The sequence below is a fragment of the Centruroides sculpturatus genome, unplaced genomic scaffold (genome assembly GCF_000671375.1).
Source record: "Centruroides sculpturatus isolate CEXI.00-Female unplaced genomic scaffold, Cexi_2.0 scaffold37, whole genome shotgun sequence".
Classification (NCBI taxonomy): domain Eukaryota; kingdom Metazoa; phylum Arthropoda; class Arachnida; order Scorpiones; family Buthidae; genus Centruroides; species Centruroides sculpturatus.
Window position 1 is genome coordinate 623178 of NW_019384346.1, and position 18634 is coordinate 641811.

The 18634-nt window shown below is 27.2% G+C and overlaps 1 protein-coding gene across 1 annotated transcript in view; it reads left to right on the top strand.

The window, feature by feature from the left end:
• Window positions 1-15520, top strand: part of LOC111635619 (cadherin-87A-like) — an 86315-nt gene extending 70795 nt beyond the window's left edge. The window contains exons 30-40 of the mRNA XM_023380636.1: window positions 4660-4773; window positions 4844-4964; window positions 5046-5185; window positions 5272-5407; window positions 5514-5830; window positions 6848-6956; window positions 9085-9118; window positions 9330-9353; window positions 9716-9740; window positions 12384-12650; window positions 12723-15520. Of these exons, the coding sequence (XP_023236404.1) occupies window positions 4660-4773; window positions 4844-4964; window positions 5046-5185; window positions 5272-5407; window positions 5514-5830; window positions 6848-6956; window positions 9085-9118; window positions 9330-9353; window positions 9716-9740; window positions 12384-12650; window positions 12723-12887 (1452 nt within the window). The 3' untranslated portion in view covers window positions 12888-15520. The remainder of the gene's footprint in view (window positions 1-4659; window positions 4774-4843; window positions 4965-5045; window positions 5186-5271; window positions 5408-5513; window positions 5831-6847; window positions 6957-9084; window positions 9119-9329; window positions 9354-9715; window positions 9741-12383; window positions 12651-12722) is intronic.
• Window positions 15521-18634: the final 3114 nt, after the last annotated feature.

An 18634-nucleotide genomic window follows, 5' to 3' on the forward strand; every position in this document is an offset into this window, starting at 1 on the left:
TTCACATAACAGAAAAATTGCAACGGATCACGTGATACGAGCCGCAGTTCGGCATACTGAGCTAAAAGTCTTTGAAAACAGCTGTTTGTGGATGCTGGCATGTTATTCCCTTGAAAGTTTCAGGGAAAGACCGGTTTCTAGACAGATGTCGTCAGTTACCGTAAACACTCAAATACATCACTAAATTTTCAATCATTTAAACTCTTTCAATAAGTGGGGACCGCAGAAATGGTCCAAAATACAGTATAAACTTCTATTGGGTGTATATTTTTAACAACATAGTGAAAGGAAGTTATTTTTTGCGATTTTTACTGTCCACAAAACTGATTGAAAAAAATTTAGCCATAACAATGCTGAATGAAAAGAAAGGACCGTCGTTAAAAAGGAAATTTATAACTCTTCAAAGGTAGAAATTTTGGATTGAATTAAATATCAAGAGCGGATAGCTGATATCGGTAGGCATTTTAATTTAAATGAGTTGACGATTTGGTCGAGAGAAAAGATCAGAAATTTGGTCGCATCTAGAATCATCTATTCTTGCGAAAAATGTTGCTCGTCTGAGAGCACCTATAATGGAAAAAATGGAACAAGCGCTAATATTATGGGTAGAAGATATGAACAAGAAACGGTTGCCTTTAAATAAAACTGCACTTAAACACTTAAAGGCTTAAAAATATTTGATTATTTAAAAAAAAATGGGACAGTCATCAGCTGATGAAACCAGTGTTAAATTCATGGCTAGCAATGGCTGGTTTGAAAAATTCAAAAAACGGCATTCAAACGCCAAGTTTTTCTCTTTTTAGAACCAAATCCCAGTTTTTGTATTAAGTTGGTGTCTCCTATAACGTGATTTCCCACAACATGGTATTTTCAAGGAACGTATCTACCGCATTGGAGGAGGCCTACCTGTATATGTCAAGTATATTTTTAATATATTTTTTTTATATTTATAGCTATGGATATATGAATTTAATCAATTAGTACGAGTTATTGTTGCTAAACCACCAGAACAAGTACATAAGCAGAAACAACAGATTATTACGTGAGAATTTTAAGAATTTACAATTTATAACAATAATTAAGATAATATCTTTCTTAATTATTGGAAATTATATTATTTATAAAAATAACTTTATATTAAATAATTACTTTAAATTGGTATTATTCTATGCATTAGGTTTTTGTCAAATGCAACAGGAGGAGAAGTAGTAATAGATGACATTAAATATCATATTACAGACAGACAAAAAATACTTCACCATTGGTAAATATAAATAATTTTCTAAATATTTCATATTTTAATTTTCTCAAATATAGTTTAAATAGTTTTGTAAATTAATAAAATATAGATTGATATTTTTGTTAAGGGTTTATCACACCAATTTGTAACCACACTTATATGATTTTACAACTTTTTATTTTTCCATTATCTGTTATAAAATTAATACACAACTAAAAAATATTTCTTTGCTAAAATGAATTTTGAGTTTTCTGATTATAACCACTCCCAACTCGAACAATTCAGTATTCAAACACAAATTCTGGAAAAAATTGCTCAGTATTCAACTAAACAAACAACGATTCCCTAGAACAAATTTTTGATTAATAACATATTTTTATTTTCTCACCCAAAAAAAATTATTATGATAAAAATAAAAATGAACATATTGCTGATATTTCTGACCAAAATCAACAAAAAAGCTCAGATGATGATGATACTTTGTAAAAAGAAAATGCCCTTTAACTAAAATTATATTAACACATAATACAGTACTTTTAATTGTGATTTTTAGTTAATTGTTAATTGGAAATATATGTTTATTAAAGCAATCAATAATATTTCTCTTAGTGATGGAAAAGAATAGTATACTTTTGCTAACTTTTCAAACCTAACCCTATGTTTTATGTTTGTCATCTGTTGGCTTGTGCCCCTCTGAATTATGGGCCCTAAACATTTGTCTAATTTGTATATTGATTTATCCTGCACTGCTGGGCACTTTTAAATAAAACCATTGTGGACATATTAAACCATTAAAATATTTATAAAAAAGAACAGGATCAAAATATTTTATGCATTCTTTGAAGTCATGCATGCCAATGCACACACAAGCAACAGACAGACTGTGAAGTAAGTGGTAAATTACATAATTTATTTAACATTAAATACAGTTTATCAAGTTCATGGGAAATTTTGGAGATTAGTGAAGGAGCAGCCATAGATCAAACAGGAAGACTGTAGTCAAATAAAGATTAAAAATTAGAAAAAAAATTAAAGTGCAATCAATAAGAATTTTTGTGCAATATATTTTTACATCTCTAGAGATGTATAAATATATATATTGCACAAATCTGTATTGCACAAATATATATAATGCTTAATGACTTAAACATAAATTCATAACTATAAAAGATACTTTATACAAATTAGACTTTTTAAAATAACAAAACAAATAAACTTTGAGACTATTTTTACTATTAATAGATCAAAGTTTGATAAATTTATTAAAATTTGTAAATGAATGATCATTTGATAATTAAATTTGTAATAAATAATCAGATAATATATGTAAAATGATATATCATACCATCAAAATTACATGTAAAAAATAGAAAGTTAAATCATTTTCTTTACTTTTAGGACTGATCTTTATATACACGTAGTTGATTCTGATGATAAGATGCTACCAATAGCAAACATTTTAGATGCTGTTGATGCTAATGCAAAGTTATTAGAACTACATTATGATGATCTTTACATCCATAAAATTGTTGTAAGTATCAGACTATTATTATATCCATATAATAATTAATACTTTACAATATATTTCTTATCATCATCATTTATATTTAACTTAGCCTGCTTACTACACTTATGTGGAAGAACAATATGATGCTGCTTTAATGGTTTTAACTGCTCTTTTAATCATTCTATTTGTTGGAATAATAACTATGGTAGTTTGTTGCCGTTGTATGAAAAGCTGGTAAGAATCTTATACAATAAGAGCCATTTTATTTTTAGCATTAAATGAAATGTTGAATTATTAAATTTTTGTGACTCAAATTATAAAATTTTCGATGTATCAAAAATGTTTAGGATTTATATATACTACTAGATACACTAAACCTTTTTGTGAACATGATAAGTTATGTTAAATAAAAAATTTGAAATTTTAGGTTAAATTTTAATCTATTGTACATATTTAATAAACAATATTAAAATAAAAATGCATTATTTTTTTCTAGGTATACAGTAAAANAATTTATTTATAATAATTTGTTTCTTAAAATAAATAATTCTAAATAACAATTTGTAAATAAAAATATTCAGATTGTTTTAAAAATAAAATGACACTGAAATACTCTGAATGTAAACAATTTGTGATAGTGTTTGCACGATAGGTAAGGAAGGTTATACTAATGTCTTGCAACATATTACTATATACCAATTTGTAAACAAATCTAGCTCATTAATTGTATATTTAGTTTGCTTGAAATATATATTGCTTCAATTAGTAGTGATATTGAAAGTTTAAAAATTCTATATTCAAAATATTTGGTCTAGTTATGTATTAATTTTTTATGTTGTAAAAATATTTTGCAATATAAGAAATAATACTGATATCATAGGTTTTTTAATTTTAAAGCTATGAAATTAATATTTAATATAAAAATTTTAACATTAACATAACTTACTTGTTCTTCATATAGTTTTAATTTTCTGAAAGAAAAGATAAACATCATTACAGTTTAACATAATTGATTTATGTTTAAAATACTTTATTGTAATATCAGTACATTTTATTTGAATGAAAATTATTTATTTTTCTTTATAATTACTAATTATTAATTATAAATTTTTTTAGATAGAAATTAAATGAAATATTTTATACTTTGACCCAATAATGTGTTTAAAAAATTACATTTACTGACTATTAATGTTTTTTTTTATAAAATGAAAAATGTAGATAATTTGAAAAAATATAATTCTTATTTTATTTGTCATACGTTTAATTTTTGAATATTTTAAAATTTATTATATGGTATAAATTTAATTATATACATATAAAAACAATTACTTACTGTTCATTCCATAATGGGTTTTNGTTTCTAAAATGACTTAGGCAAATATCATTACTCTGAGCAGCAATACGGCCAGTGTGAACCTTTTCGGGATGTTTTTTTTCAATAAAATCAGTCTCTTTCTGATAATACCTCAAGATTTTCTTTATTGAGCGAGATCCATGACGAAGCAAACACTCGGACTGAGACCAATGAACAGAAGTGAATAAAAAATGGTGCTGCGAACTAATGTAACGTGGTATGGTGAGTTTTTGTTCGTATCATGGAGCAAAAATATGTTCGAATTTCATGTCGTATTCTGAAAATTTCGTATGATGGGGCGTTCGTATCCTGAGGTACCACTGTAGTTACTCAAAATACTGTTATGTAAGGTTTGCTGCAGCTCTCTAAGATGTTAGAATGAAATCATGTTGTAAAAGTACCATGTTATACAAGAGTTGTCTGTTTAGATATTGTTCGACAGCATTACTTTTCATTATTTTATGATAAGTAATTAATTACTTAATTATCTTTAAATAATCTTTATGTTTAGTAGTTTATTTTTAAACTTTTTTAATTAGTAATTTTAAAAATGTTCAGCTTGTTCTAGCAGCAAGAGATAATGGTTCGCCAATGTCATTTGAAACACTTCAGTTTTTAACAATTGTAGTAAAAGATGTAGATGATAATGTTCCTCAGTTTCAACGATCTCAAGTAAGTAACTAATTTGCAAGATGTTGCTACTATTCTCATTCTTTTTAATTTAAACTTAATAACTTTATAGAGCACAAATCCTTATATATTCACATTAGAAGAAAATTTAGGAGCAGGAACTCCAGTTGGACAAATATCAGCTGTTGACCAGGATATTGGAGATAATTCACTAATTTATTATTATATTATTGGTTGGTAAATTTTTATAAGTAATATTTTTAATTTTCAGTATAAAATGAAATTATAGTTTTTATTTTATTTATATTTTGCAGATAGTGACAGCAATAATAAATTCATTATTGATAAGATATATGGAATTATCTCATCTACAGTCTCTTTTGACAGAGAAGAGCGAAGTATGTATGAATTAGTTGTCAAAGCCACGAGTAATCCTGATTATATTTCATATCCTGTGAGTTTTAAATTAATTTATTTAAAATTTACTTTTATAAAAATAAAATTTATTTATTTTGAAATTTTCATTATGCTTTAATTTAGCAAGAAGACAGTGGAACAATATCCCCTGGGAAAAAAACCTATAAGGAAACTGATCTTAGCTTAGCATGGATTCGAATAATGATTACTGATGTTAATGATAATATTCCCCATTTTATTGATTCACCATATTTAGCTGGTAAATGATGGAACATATTTTTGAATATTTTGGATATAAATTTTTATTTATTATTAATTTAATTTAAACATTTTATAAAACTACAATTTCTTAAAAATATTTTAAGGTATACACATGTCAACACAGATAGGAGATGTAGTAACCACAGTTAATGCAATTGATCCAGATGAAGGTTCAGACAGTATCCTTATGTATAGATTAGAAAATGTAAATCTATTTCGGAGAGGTATTCCTGGTAGTGTTAGACCTGTTCCTTCTCCATTTAATATTTCAAATGATGGTAGAATTATAGCAACTCAACTGATGTCTCAGTTTGATCATGGAAGATTTCGATTATCAGTAGCAGCTAGAGAGAATACATATCCACATCGTGTAGCTAGAACTACAGTCAAAGTAAGTTTATATAGAATATTTCTTAAATCAATGAAAATAATATTAAAGCTTTTTGGAATTTTAAATTGTTTTCTCATTACTTTTTGTCAGTTATACAGGTAGGCCTCCTACAACGTGGTACCTTTACAACGCGTTTTCGCTCCAATGTGGTTGGAAAAATGAGGAAATTTTCTTACAACACGGTACTTTTACAATGCGCTTTACAGTATTTAGAAATGAATTATCTTCACATAACAGAAAAATTGCAACGGATCACGTGATACGAGCCGCAGTTCGGCATACTGAGCTAAAAGTCTTTGAAAACAGCTGTTTGTGGATGCTGGCATGTTATTCCCTTGAAAGTTTCAGGGAAAGACCGGTTTCTAGACAGATGTCGTCAGTTACCGTAAACACTCAAATACATCACTAAATTTTCAATCATTTAAACTCTTTCAATAAGTGGGGACCGCAGAAATGGTCCAAAATACAGTATAAACTTCTATTGGGCGTATATTTTTAACAACATAGTGAAAGGAAGTTATTTTTTGCGATTTTTACTGTCCACAAAACTGATTGAAAAAAATTTAGCCATAACAATGCTGAATGAAAAGAAAGGACCGTCGTTAAAAAGGAAATTTATAACTCTTCAAAGGTAGAAATTTTGGATNGGGATCTTGCATACTCCTGCTATTCTTTCTTTATCAATTTTGTGTTTGTCATTTCTTAATATTTTATACAAATTGGGAGTTCTCTTGAAAATTAACATGGATTTTTTCTGGATTTTGGTCAGAAATTCCTTTATGATGGCCTTTTTATTTCTATCATAAGTGAACTTTGTGATTGTAGAGAAATCTCTGCCTGAAGCCTTTGCTTTGTTTATTTTGTAACTTCTGATTAGTGCTGTTATCATATTTGCATTGTATCCTAGCGTTCTAGCAATCTGAGTTAAACTTAGAACTAGACATCAAGAAAAATTTTATTGGTGTCACTAATAAAAATTTGGGAGTCAGACTGAGAGAGCATAAATACAATGTCAGTAAAGGATCAAATGCCACAATACTATCGCAGATGGCACAAGCTGAAGGCTCAGTGGTCAAATGGGATGAAGCAAATATTATTAAACCAGTGCATTCTCCAACATTGGCAATAAGCGCTGAAAAGATTGAGATCTATAAAGGCAGATTGCATGATACATGCATTAATGCTAGGGATGCTGAAGGATTACCGTCAGCCTGGAAATATCTAATTAAAAAATTGGAGAGCTCATAATTCATGCCTTGATTTTTGTTTTTTTTGCAATTTTCATATTTCATATGATATTGTTATATAACCTTATAATATTTTGTTATTTAATTGTATTTATCCTATGCATATACATATACATATTATTAATTGTAATATTTATTTTATTTTATGTTTGTTATTTTATACATGTATATGCTTATTTTCTTTGTTAATTATTTGTATTTAAAATTTTGTTCCATTTATTTATATTCGAATTTGTTTTACCTGATGATGGCCAATAGATTTGGCTGAAAATGTTTGTTGTGTTTTATTAAATTTCTCAGCTACATAAGGTGTTGTGTCTTGAATTACATTTTGCTGGGTTAGTTTATTTAAATATTTATCTTACAATGTCTAATTACTAGATACATCAAATACACAGACTTTCAGAAAGCAAATGACAGTTTACATATACAGGTAACCCCCGTATAACACGGCACTTCTATAGCACGGATTCACTCTAACACGGTTCGAGAATTGGTACCATCCCCCGTATAACATGGTACTTTTATAGCACGGATTCACTCTGACACGGTTCGAGAAATGGGTAAAACCCTCGTACATGAAATGTAATAAATGGTTACNATAGTTCACGAAAATTATTATTTTCGTGAACTATTAGTACTTAAGTATGTAAAAATTTATTACATTTCATGTACGAGGGTTTTACCCATTTCTCGAACCGTGTCAGAGTGAATCCGTGCTATAAAAGTACCATGTTATACGGGGGATGGTACCAATTCTCGAACCGTGTTAGAGTGAATCCGTGCTATAGAAGTGCCGTGTTATACGGGGGTTACCTGTATATGTAAACTGTCATTTGCTTTCTGAAAGTCTGTGTATTTGATGTATCTAGTAATTAGACATTGTAAGATAAATATTTAAATAAACTAACCCAGCAAAATGTAATTCAAGACACAACACCTTATGTAGCTGAGAAATTTAATAAAACACAACAAACATTTTCAGCCAAATCTATTGGCCATCATCAGGTAAAACAAATTCGAATATAAATAAATGGAACAAAATTTTAAATACAAATAATTAACAAAGAAAATAAGCATATACATGTATAAAATAACAAACATAAAATAAAATAAATATTACAATTAATAATATGTATATGTATATGCATAGGATAAATACAATTAAATAACAAAATATTATAAGGTTATATAACAATCANTAAATTGTTTTCTCATTACTTTTTGTCAGTTATACAGGTAGGCCTCCTACAACGTGGTACCTTTACAACGCGTTTTCGCTCCAATGCGGTTGGAATACAAGAGTTGTCTGTTTAGATATACTTATATAGAAATATTATCCAAGGTGAATCTGTAAGTGAATACACTACTTTTCTTATAATTTGTAAAAACTTTGCCATGAATGCACCAAGTATATAAACACTGTAGTACTTTTTAACCTTGATTGTACTTAGTGCCTTTTTTAAACTCTTTCCCCTTTTTGGGCTTAAGAGGGTCTTTTTTCTATGTCCATCACAAATTTGACCAGACTTATAATGAGGGTGGCCAAGAGATAAGGAACAGACTGTCCATGAAAAATGATATTGAGATGACTGAAGTTCAGAAAAAAGGAAAGAATTGCTATATAACAAAAGTTTCTAAAGGACGTTTTAAATAAAGTTTAAAACAATAACAAATATTACAAAATAATTTTTTCTGTTACCTTTTATCATTTGACTTCAATGTTAGACAAACTATTCATATCAAAATGAAACTACACTTATACACAGTTTTATTGTTAAAACTATTGTACATTTCAGCTGTATAAAAATATTATTCTTATATGTAATTAAAATCCCCAAGATATAAAGAAGTTTAAAAATAATACAAATTATAAAATATTTATTTGATAATTTTTATTCTGAAATGACCATGGCAATCCATTTTATCCAAGTGTTTAGTTATCTGAGATAGCAGCAATCCTTGGATAATTTGGGTTCTATTGTAGTTATAAATTAATATACATGTATATTTATAAATAAAATTTTAAATTTATAGTTCGTAATGATGAAGTGGATGCTGGCAATACCACGTAAGTATAAATTTATAATGCTCATAAATTGTCATAATACATTTGCATTCAAGGCTAATATGAATATTTTATTATAAATTATAATAATGCATATCACTTATCAGTTAATTTTTTAATTGAAAACTGTGTTTAAAATATCTATAAAAATTGTAATCATATTTTATTTAGATTAATTTGAAATTTATTAATTTGTATACTTCTTTTTTTTTAGAGAAAACCCATTATGGAATGAACAGTAAGTAATTGTTTTTATATGTATATAATTAAATTTATACCATATAATAAATTTTAAAATATTCAAAAATTAAACGTATGACAAATAAAATAAGAATTATATTTTTTCAAATTATCTACATTTTTCATTTTATAAAAAAAAACATTAATAGTCAGTAAATGTAATTTTTTAAACACATTATTGGGTCAAAGTATAAAATATTTCATTTAATTTCTATCTAAAAAAATTTATAATTAATAATTAGTAATTATAAAGAAAAATAAATAATTTTCATTCAAATAAAATGTACTGATATTACAATAAAGTATTTTAAACATAAATCAATTATGTTAAACTGTAATGATGTTTATCTTTTCTTTCAGAAAATTAAAACTATATGAAGAACAAGTAAGTTATGTTAATGTTAAAATTTTTATATTAAATATTAATTTCATAGCTTTAAAATTAAAAAACCTATGATATCAGTATTATTTCTTATATTGCAAAATATTTTTACAACATAAAAAATTAATACATAACTAGACCAAATATTTTGAATATAGAATTTTTAAACTTTCAATATCACTACTAATTGAAGCAATATATATTTCAAGCAAACTAAATATACAATTAATGAGCTAGATTTGTTTACAAATTGGTATATAGTAATATGTTGCAAGACATTAGTATAACCTTCCTTACCTATCGTGCAAACACTATCACAAATTGTTTACATTCAGAGTATTTCAGTGTCATTTTATTTTTAAAACAATCTGAATATTTTTATTTACAAATTGTTATTTAGAATTATTTATTTTAAGAAACAAATTATTATAAATAAATTATAAGACAAAGTAAAACAATATAGGAGACTATATTTTTCTGCTTGTAAATAAATTTGCTTTTATCTTATAGTATGATTTTTAAAAACCTTGGAACAATTTCAATTACACATTTTTCAAAATAATTTACATCTTATTGTCATATTGAATGTTTAAGGATAAATTTAAATTTTTTTATTTTTAAAAACTACATATTAACAAATTTGAATAATTTATAAACAGAACAATTGTTTGATTTGATAATAAGATATGGAAACATTTAATTAGAATAAACTAATTTTATTGCCTTAAATTCTAGTGTCAATTTTGTTTCAAGATTTTAAATGAAAGATAGATCAGTTGTTACAGGAAAATAAATACTTTATTTTAAATATACCAGGTAGTCATAATTAAAGAATGATGAGATTTCAGCATATGCAGAACATATTTCTGTAAAAAAAATTAGTTACTTGCTACTGGCACTTTCGGCACTGCAAGCAACTAACGTTCTGCAATTAATTCTAGATCATGTTACAATGAATTCTTCAGAAGGAAACAACTCCATAGACATTATCAAAAGACCAAAATGCTAATAAACATTCAAGGAATCATTTTATTAATGAAATGGTTTTTTCAAGTGTTCAGTTATCTGAAAAAAATTATATAATTTTTTTAATTATTTAAACTTGACATACATGAACTGTCTTGAAAAAACATTTCATTCCATTAATAAAATGATTCCTTGAATATATATATATATACACTGTTTTGTTCTTCAAACTTCCTTTGTTTGTGAATCTAATATAATATAGTTTGTTTCATCTTCAATGTGTATGTACAGTACTTGCAATACCTTATAAAACTGTAAAGTGCTACTTTTCACAAAACATGAAAGAATTAAAAAAAAATCTAGAGAAGTTATATATCAATTTAACTTTTTCCACCCTGAGGGCACTAAGAGGGCCTCATTTAGCAAGCCCATTATGGGTGTGAGGGATAGGGCCAACATATGCTTGGACCACCTGCCAAAAATTCCTGTGGAGTTTTTGACCCATCCAGATTCGATCCCGTTCCCCAGAGCAGTAGACTGCCATCTTGACTGCTTAGCCATCTGGTTTTAACTTAGATTATTAAAAAATTTACCCAATTATTAGTTATTTAATGATCTAAGTTAAAATTGATCAAACATCAACTTTTTATTTGAGGATTTGGCACTTTTTACATTAAAACAATGATAAAAATGTCTCACAATAACTATCATGTCTTTTAGCCTTAATTAATATATAACTGCTTCCAGCCCTCAGGTGGTAGTTTCAGGTATTCACAAAAATTCATTTGCATAATGATGTACTGTACCCATGATAGTTATTGTGAGAAATTTTTACCATTGTTTTAACGTAAAAAGTGCGGAATTCTCAAATAAAAGGTCAGCATTTATTAAAAAATTCACACAAAGTTAAAATTGATCAATCTATTATTGGTCATATAATGAAGTTTTTACCTTCAAACCAAAAGACTGTTACTTCTGTGGTATTGTGAAAAAGGATAAGAAAAGACTCAAAAAATTAATTTTTTGTAAATAGTCTTAAACTTCAAACATTAGTTAACTTTGTTATTTAGTTAACGTATACTAGGTCTTGATTAGAATGTCTTTTGAACATATCAAATGAATATTTTAAAACTCAAATAGTTCATATCTCATCTTCAGATCCATACACAAAATAAGTTTGTATTTTGTTTTTATGTTGAAAAATATTTTAGCATAATTAATATAACAGGATCAAAATCTTGTGATATTAATTAAGGATTCCAGAATAGTGAGGCAGAGATGATACCAGCCCATCCTAAATTCTTCTTGCCAATCCATCTGTCCACCCTGAAATAATTTATTCAAGTCTACCTATATTGACCATTATTGTAAAGTTTCTTCAAAATAAAACAATAAATTCATATTTATTCACCAATTAATTACACATTCTCAATAAACTTTTCCACTTATATGTTTTACTGAAAATTTATTGCTAAATTTTAAAAATGAATTTGATGATAGAATGTACAGATAATAGCCAACCAAACTCTTCCTTCCCGGAATGAAAATACTAATGCCGTTACTGATATTAATAAGAATCTTTGATTTTTGTTATATTTACCACTAAATTTAGTATTGTTAATACAAAAAAAATACTTTATATTTCATATTTTAAATATTGACATTTATGTCTATGTGTAGGAACTTAGTATGAGTATGACTCAAGATCATGATAACATCATTACTACAGAAGCATCAATAAATTTCCATGATGATACAGAAAGTGCCATGTATGCTACTTTAAGAAAGAGCATTACAGGAAGTGTTGGTAGTAGCAGCCAATTGGGAGATTGTGCTGCTGCTGATAGAAATGAATATGCTACACTTAATGGACGCTATAGTTTAAATGAAAGTTCTGCCTTACAAAATGATAATATACAGAGAAGGCAGAGAGCTCCTAATGCAGAAGTAAGTTGAAATAATTTTTTAATTTTAAATGGAAGAAGATATTACTTAATATTTCTTATTTTTAACTTAAAGGGGCATGAATATCATGAATTACATTCAAGACAAGATGTTCCATTCACAGAATCAGCAGAAAGTAGAGAAATTTCTAATTTAACAAACAAAGATTCTGCCATAAACAGATCAAATTTAACTATAGATGAAGATGGAGAACCTGTTTTAGTAGCTGAATTATTATAGTTTGTAAATATATTTAAAATGCTAAAAACCCAATAATTTTACAGCAAGACATTGTAAGATTGGATGTATTTATAATATAATTATTATATAAGATATTAACAGATATGTTTACTAAATTCCTGTAAGGAAAATATTTTAGTAGTAAAAGGAGCATCCTTTTTAGCAACTTACATTTTGATACCACAACTACTGTTCATCTAAGCCTATATATAACATATCAACATAAGTCTACATATTTTCATGTTTAACTTGAGCATTAATAATCATTGATTCCAATTTTGAGAGTACCATAAACTGGGACTACTTTTTGATGTCCTATTAGATTAACTTATTTTCAATATGGAGGGTTTATATCCATTTTAAAATTTATTTATGGTAAGATAGCACTGGTAACATCACTGTACAGGCTAAAGCTAGAAGATACAAGACATGATATTTTCCATTATTGTGTTCCTTCTGATTACACACCAATTGATTTCTTGGTTAATGTCAAAAAGTAACTCCTCAACTCTAAAATTAACCTCTAGCTTACACCAGCTAAACCAATTAAAAATGAATTGCATTTAAACTATTATTCTTGCTTATTATTATCTATAACTTAAACATACTTTTAATACATTAATGGTGTTGTTTTCTTGCAACTGAAGAAAGTATCGCACACTTAAATGAAGAATCTAATGAAAGCATATGAAATGAAATTGCAGAATTGAGATACAGACAGTGAAATAAACATCTCATATAATGGAGATTTAATTTGGGTGATAAAAATATTGGTAATCATGTAATTGTAATTTTTAGAGAGAAGTACTACAATGAAATTGTAACATAATGAAAAAAGTTGGTGTGTGCATATAAATGCAATGAAGTCTGTCTTTTTCTTCAGCCACTAACAATATTTTCCAACAAAGAAATGGCTGATTTGCTGTCTTGATTATTTTTATTACTCTCTTATTCTTGAAAAACAATTTTCTACATTCAATATCATGTTTTTGGTAATAATAATAATTTATTTTTTATTGAAAGATTAAAAATTGCTTTTATGATTTAAAAAAAAATGAGTGTGTCACAAAGTTACCCCAGTTTATGGTATGACAAGAATTGTTTTTAATAACTCAGGCAAAACTGCCTGAGTTATTAAAAATAATGTAATAGTTTTATCAATGTTTATTGATAAAACTATTACATTATCAAAATAAAATCAAAGTAGTGAATGAGGCTGGTTCTCTGATATTTTACAGCTCCTTATTTTTAAATCAAGTTTGGAGCATACTATAAATTATTGAGCAGTTTTGAAATAAAATGATCTATTTTTATATTTTAAAAAATCTTTAAATATCCATAATTAATAGTTGCTTTCTAATTTTATATAGAATGCAATTATTTGTGTATTTAAAAGAATGCATCTATAACAGGAAATGACATCAGTTTAAAACAAAATTTGAAAACCATCTTTTTTTTATATTTTTATAATTGTTTTAATGAAAATTTTAAACAAAGTTGTAGTAGGCTAATTAGCCTTCATACAATCATAAAAGCTTAATATAATAAATCAGACTATTAATAAAGATTTTACTTACATTTCACATGAAAATTTCAAAAATAACACACAAAATAAGACTGTCTTTCAGCATTAATAGCTTTCCTTTTTTAATGTTATTAGATATTAAGTATGGTATCTGTCTTAAACCTTATCTCACAATCATGACATAAATTTAGTAGTACTGTGATTAAGTTAAAGGTACATTGATTAATTCAACAGATTAACTAGAGTGGCTAGTTCATCCTTAATTTATTCTATTGTATAATAATTGACAAAATACTAAATTATTCTCATGTATTTCACTAGGCTTATATGTTTCTTATATTATTATTTTTATAAATGTTAAATGTTAAGGTTTTAACTATAAATACAATGAATTTAAGTTTGTTTTGGAAATTTCTTAAAATTTTTCATCGTTCAAAAATATTGACAAGGATAGAACAAGTTATAATCAGATATTCAATGAATATTTGTTTATTTTATTAATATTTGAAAAATGCCATTTTACATCATAACATACTTCACATTAATCTGAGTGACAGATTTTTCTATTACACTGTTTTTGTTGTTACAAGTTTTGAATTTATTTTAGAACAATAAAAAACTAGATATTTTCTGTTTTGAATTATTCAAAGATTTGAGAAAGATTGCTTTATGATTATTTCTAAGTAACTGAAATTGATGCATTTTTATCTGAAATAATATGTAATAATAAAATTATTGCCTTAAGTAGTAGTAGTTTGAAAAACAAGTGTCAAAAACAAACCATTGAATTGCCAACTGAAAAATTAGAAAATTTCATTATTTTTTTATCCATCTCATTCTGTCAGTCTTTAAACAGATTTTTTTAAACAAGAAACAGCTTTTTTTGAGTCTATTTTATGTTATATTAAGTAAGAAATATTGCTGTTTTATTGAGAAGAGCCATTTCTCTCAAGCTTTTATCATGCAGGTATATATAAAAGTGCAAAATAAAAATATTTATAGTATATTAATAAAAATCTGTTTATTATTTTATTAAATCCTCATTGAATTGAATGTGATCTTATTGTTTTGACAGATTGAAATGAATAGGAAAAATAATTTATTACATTAGAATACGTATTGATTTATGAACTAAAAAATTAGGAACTAATTCTAATTTTGACAAACTTTGCCAATTCAATAAATATTTTTCAGTAGCTGCTTGTGTCATCGTCATCATATAGCATATGATTACGTTGCTTCTATTACTTATATATGCTTTGCTGGCAACAGCATAACTAGGATCTACAGAACCCGAGGTCTAGCTGCCCCACAGTGCTTGAAAGTTTTTAAAAGTTATATATATCATAATACTGTTCTGGAAAAAAAAAATATATTTATTTCTGCTCCCATCACATTTTCACTGATTTTTAGTTTCAATAGTGTTGAATCAAAATCTGGCAACAGAATTGTCCTAACACCCACCAGGTTTGAGAGAAACAAGGTTTTTAAGGGAAAACATTTTCAGTTCAGAACATCATATTTATTGGCTACACATATTGCTCATTGGCTAATTAGATACAAATAAATTTATGTTAATTACTCCTTTTTCATAATTCTGTACAATTAAAAACTGAAACACTTAATTACATGTTTTCTTCCTTTTATATTCTTCTGAAGTCTCTCACTGTACAGTCAAGTAGTAATCCACTAACATGTTCTTGTTTCACCTTCTGCTATACTGTTTTTCCATTTGAGAAAGAGTCCGATAGAATCTTTCATCATGCTCATCAGAACAGTTCCTAGGTTGGCACAAAAAAATTTTAATGGGAATGCAGGCATCTTTAATGATATATTGCAACCCAATGTTTAGTAGGACATTACCAAATTCACAATTTTCTCATAGTTAGGTTCATACATTTCCCAAAAAATTCTTGCTTACATTTTCAAATGTGTCCTATGCTGTCCTTTCCACCGTGTTGTTTTTTCTTAAAACTAGGATTCTTCAAAAGCTGTCTTACTTGGGGGACCAACAAAAATTCCCTCCTTTACTTTCACATCACTCAGATGAGAAAACTTTTGTTTCAGGTAAGCAAAGCCTTCTTCTCTGTCCATACCTTTCACCAAGTTTTTCATCAAACAGCTTGATATGAAGAGGTAAGAGGATTTTAATTTTCTCCACCAGAACAGGAAAAGCAATATTCTTTTGACTTTGTATGTTTGCTGTGTAATTGGGCCATTTTTTACTAAATAGTGGATTGTTCTTATTTAACTATTCCATTCACACAAAAAAAAAAACCAGCAGAATTTAGTGTATCCTCCTTGAAAACCTGTTAGCATTACAACTTGAGGTCAGCACACATTTGGCTTATGCTCATTGTATTTTATCTTGTCATAAGTTTCTTTTGTGAACAGCATGAGCAACCAGAAGAGACAGCATTTATTGTGCAGTAAAACTCTATTAAGGTTGAAGTTTGAGTCAATAGTCTCCACTCTGCAGGCTCCTGAGGTAGCCAAAGTTCCTCCCACAAATGCAGTATACTGTTGCAAAAAAATGAGATTGTCTTCCATTGAAAAATTTCATATTTTGTGATTCCCCTTTTCTGTAACAGGACACACCTTAACTTCTTTCTCCAAAAGTTTTCACTGCTGGAGACGTTTATGGTTTTATCTTTTATTCAAACAACAGTAACAGAAAGTTTATCTAAGAGAGGCATTTTTTCTGCAAAAAAGTGGAATTTTAAAAATATCTGTAGGTAATAATGATTTTGGAGTTCAGATTTGCATTCAGCAAACATTAAAAAACATTAAAAAATACATTAAAAAACATTAGATTTTATTTTGAGAGAGAATTTTGTACAGAACAGTGTAATCAGATGAAATACTTTATTTCTTGGTCTTTAATAATTTTTTTTTTTAATTTGCAATTTTTCAAGTTTTTCTTGAGTTCAGATTTGCATTCAGCAAACATTAAAAAACATTAAAAAATACATTAAAAAACATTAGATTTTATTTTGAGAGAGAATTTTGTACAGAACAGTGTAATCAGATGAAATACTTTATTTCTTGGTCTTTAATAATTTTTTTTTTTAATTTGCNAAAAATTTTTTAGGCTTAATTAATATCGACGAAAATTCAACATGGCGTCACAGGCAACAAATAAAAATTTCAACATCGAATAGGTTAATGATACTTGTGACCATAATAAGTCCTATGAATTCTCTAATTTCTGGATTTGTTGTCAGTTTCCAGTTTTTTTATACAACTATTTTCCCATAAATCATCACATTTCATCAAACTATCACCATACCTGTTCATTTCTTCAATGATCTTGTCTACAAGTTCATCATCAAAAATACACTAAAACAGTTGAATGGTGTAGCATCACTCTGTAAATTACACTAAATTCCTGCTTGTCCTGTGAAACTGTTGACTTGAGGGCTTGTAAAGTTCGTATGGATCCAACCATCATCACTACTAAAATGCAGATGTTTCACACTATTATTTCCACGAACAGGTCCGCATGATTGGCCTCTGCACCCACTTGTAGTTGGTATTTCTTGATCAATATCATTACTACCATCACTTACATTTTCATTTTGTATATACTCGTCATTACTGTCTGATAATTCAGACTCATCCGAACTTAAATTAAACAAACATTCAATCATTTCTGACTTATTCAGAGTGCTATTTCTCCCAGCCTTTGCCATGTTGAAGCAGAGTCTAACTAACGGTTTACTTTCCTTTCTTATTTCTTCTGAACAATAACTCCTATTGTTTTAATATCGTGCTGTGCAAAACTACATAGCATAATGATTCTTTTGATGAGAGTCACTAATTTCAGAATTCCATACATATAGTGACATCTAATGTTAAAAAAACATTCCTAAGCAGAAACAAGAAGTCTCGGGTCCACCACGCCAGGTCAGTAGGTCGCAACCTGAGATATGTCGGGAATAACACAGGACAGGTTAAAAAGTAGATATAATATTCTTGATTCTGTAAATGTTTAGTAATATAAGTAAATAAATAAATATTTTTAGCAATATCTTTGCCAGTTGTATCTAGTGAACTTTTCAGCTACATTTTGTGCAATATGACAACAGAAAGTATATTGCTGTCTTGAATTATTTGCTACACTATTTCTGTAAGAAAAATTATCACTTAATGGAAAATTATCTTCTAATTTCTAAATTTATAGTAATAAGTTGTTACTGGGAAAATGCTGAAATTAACAAAT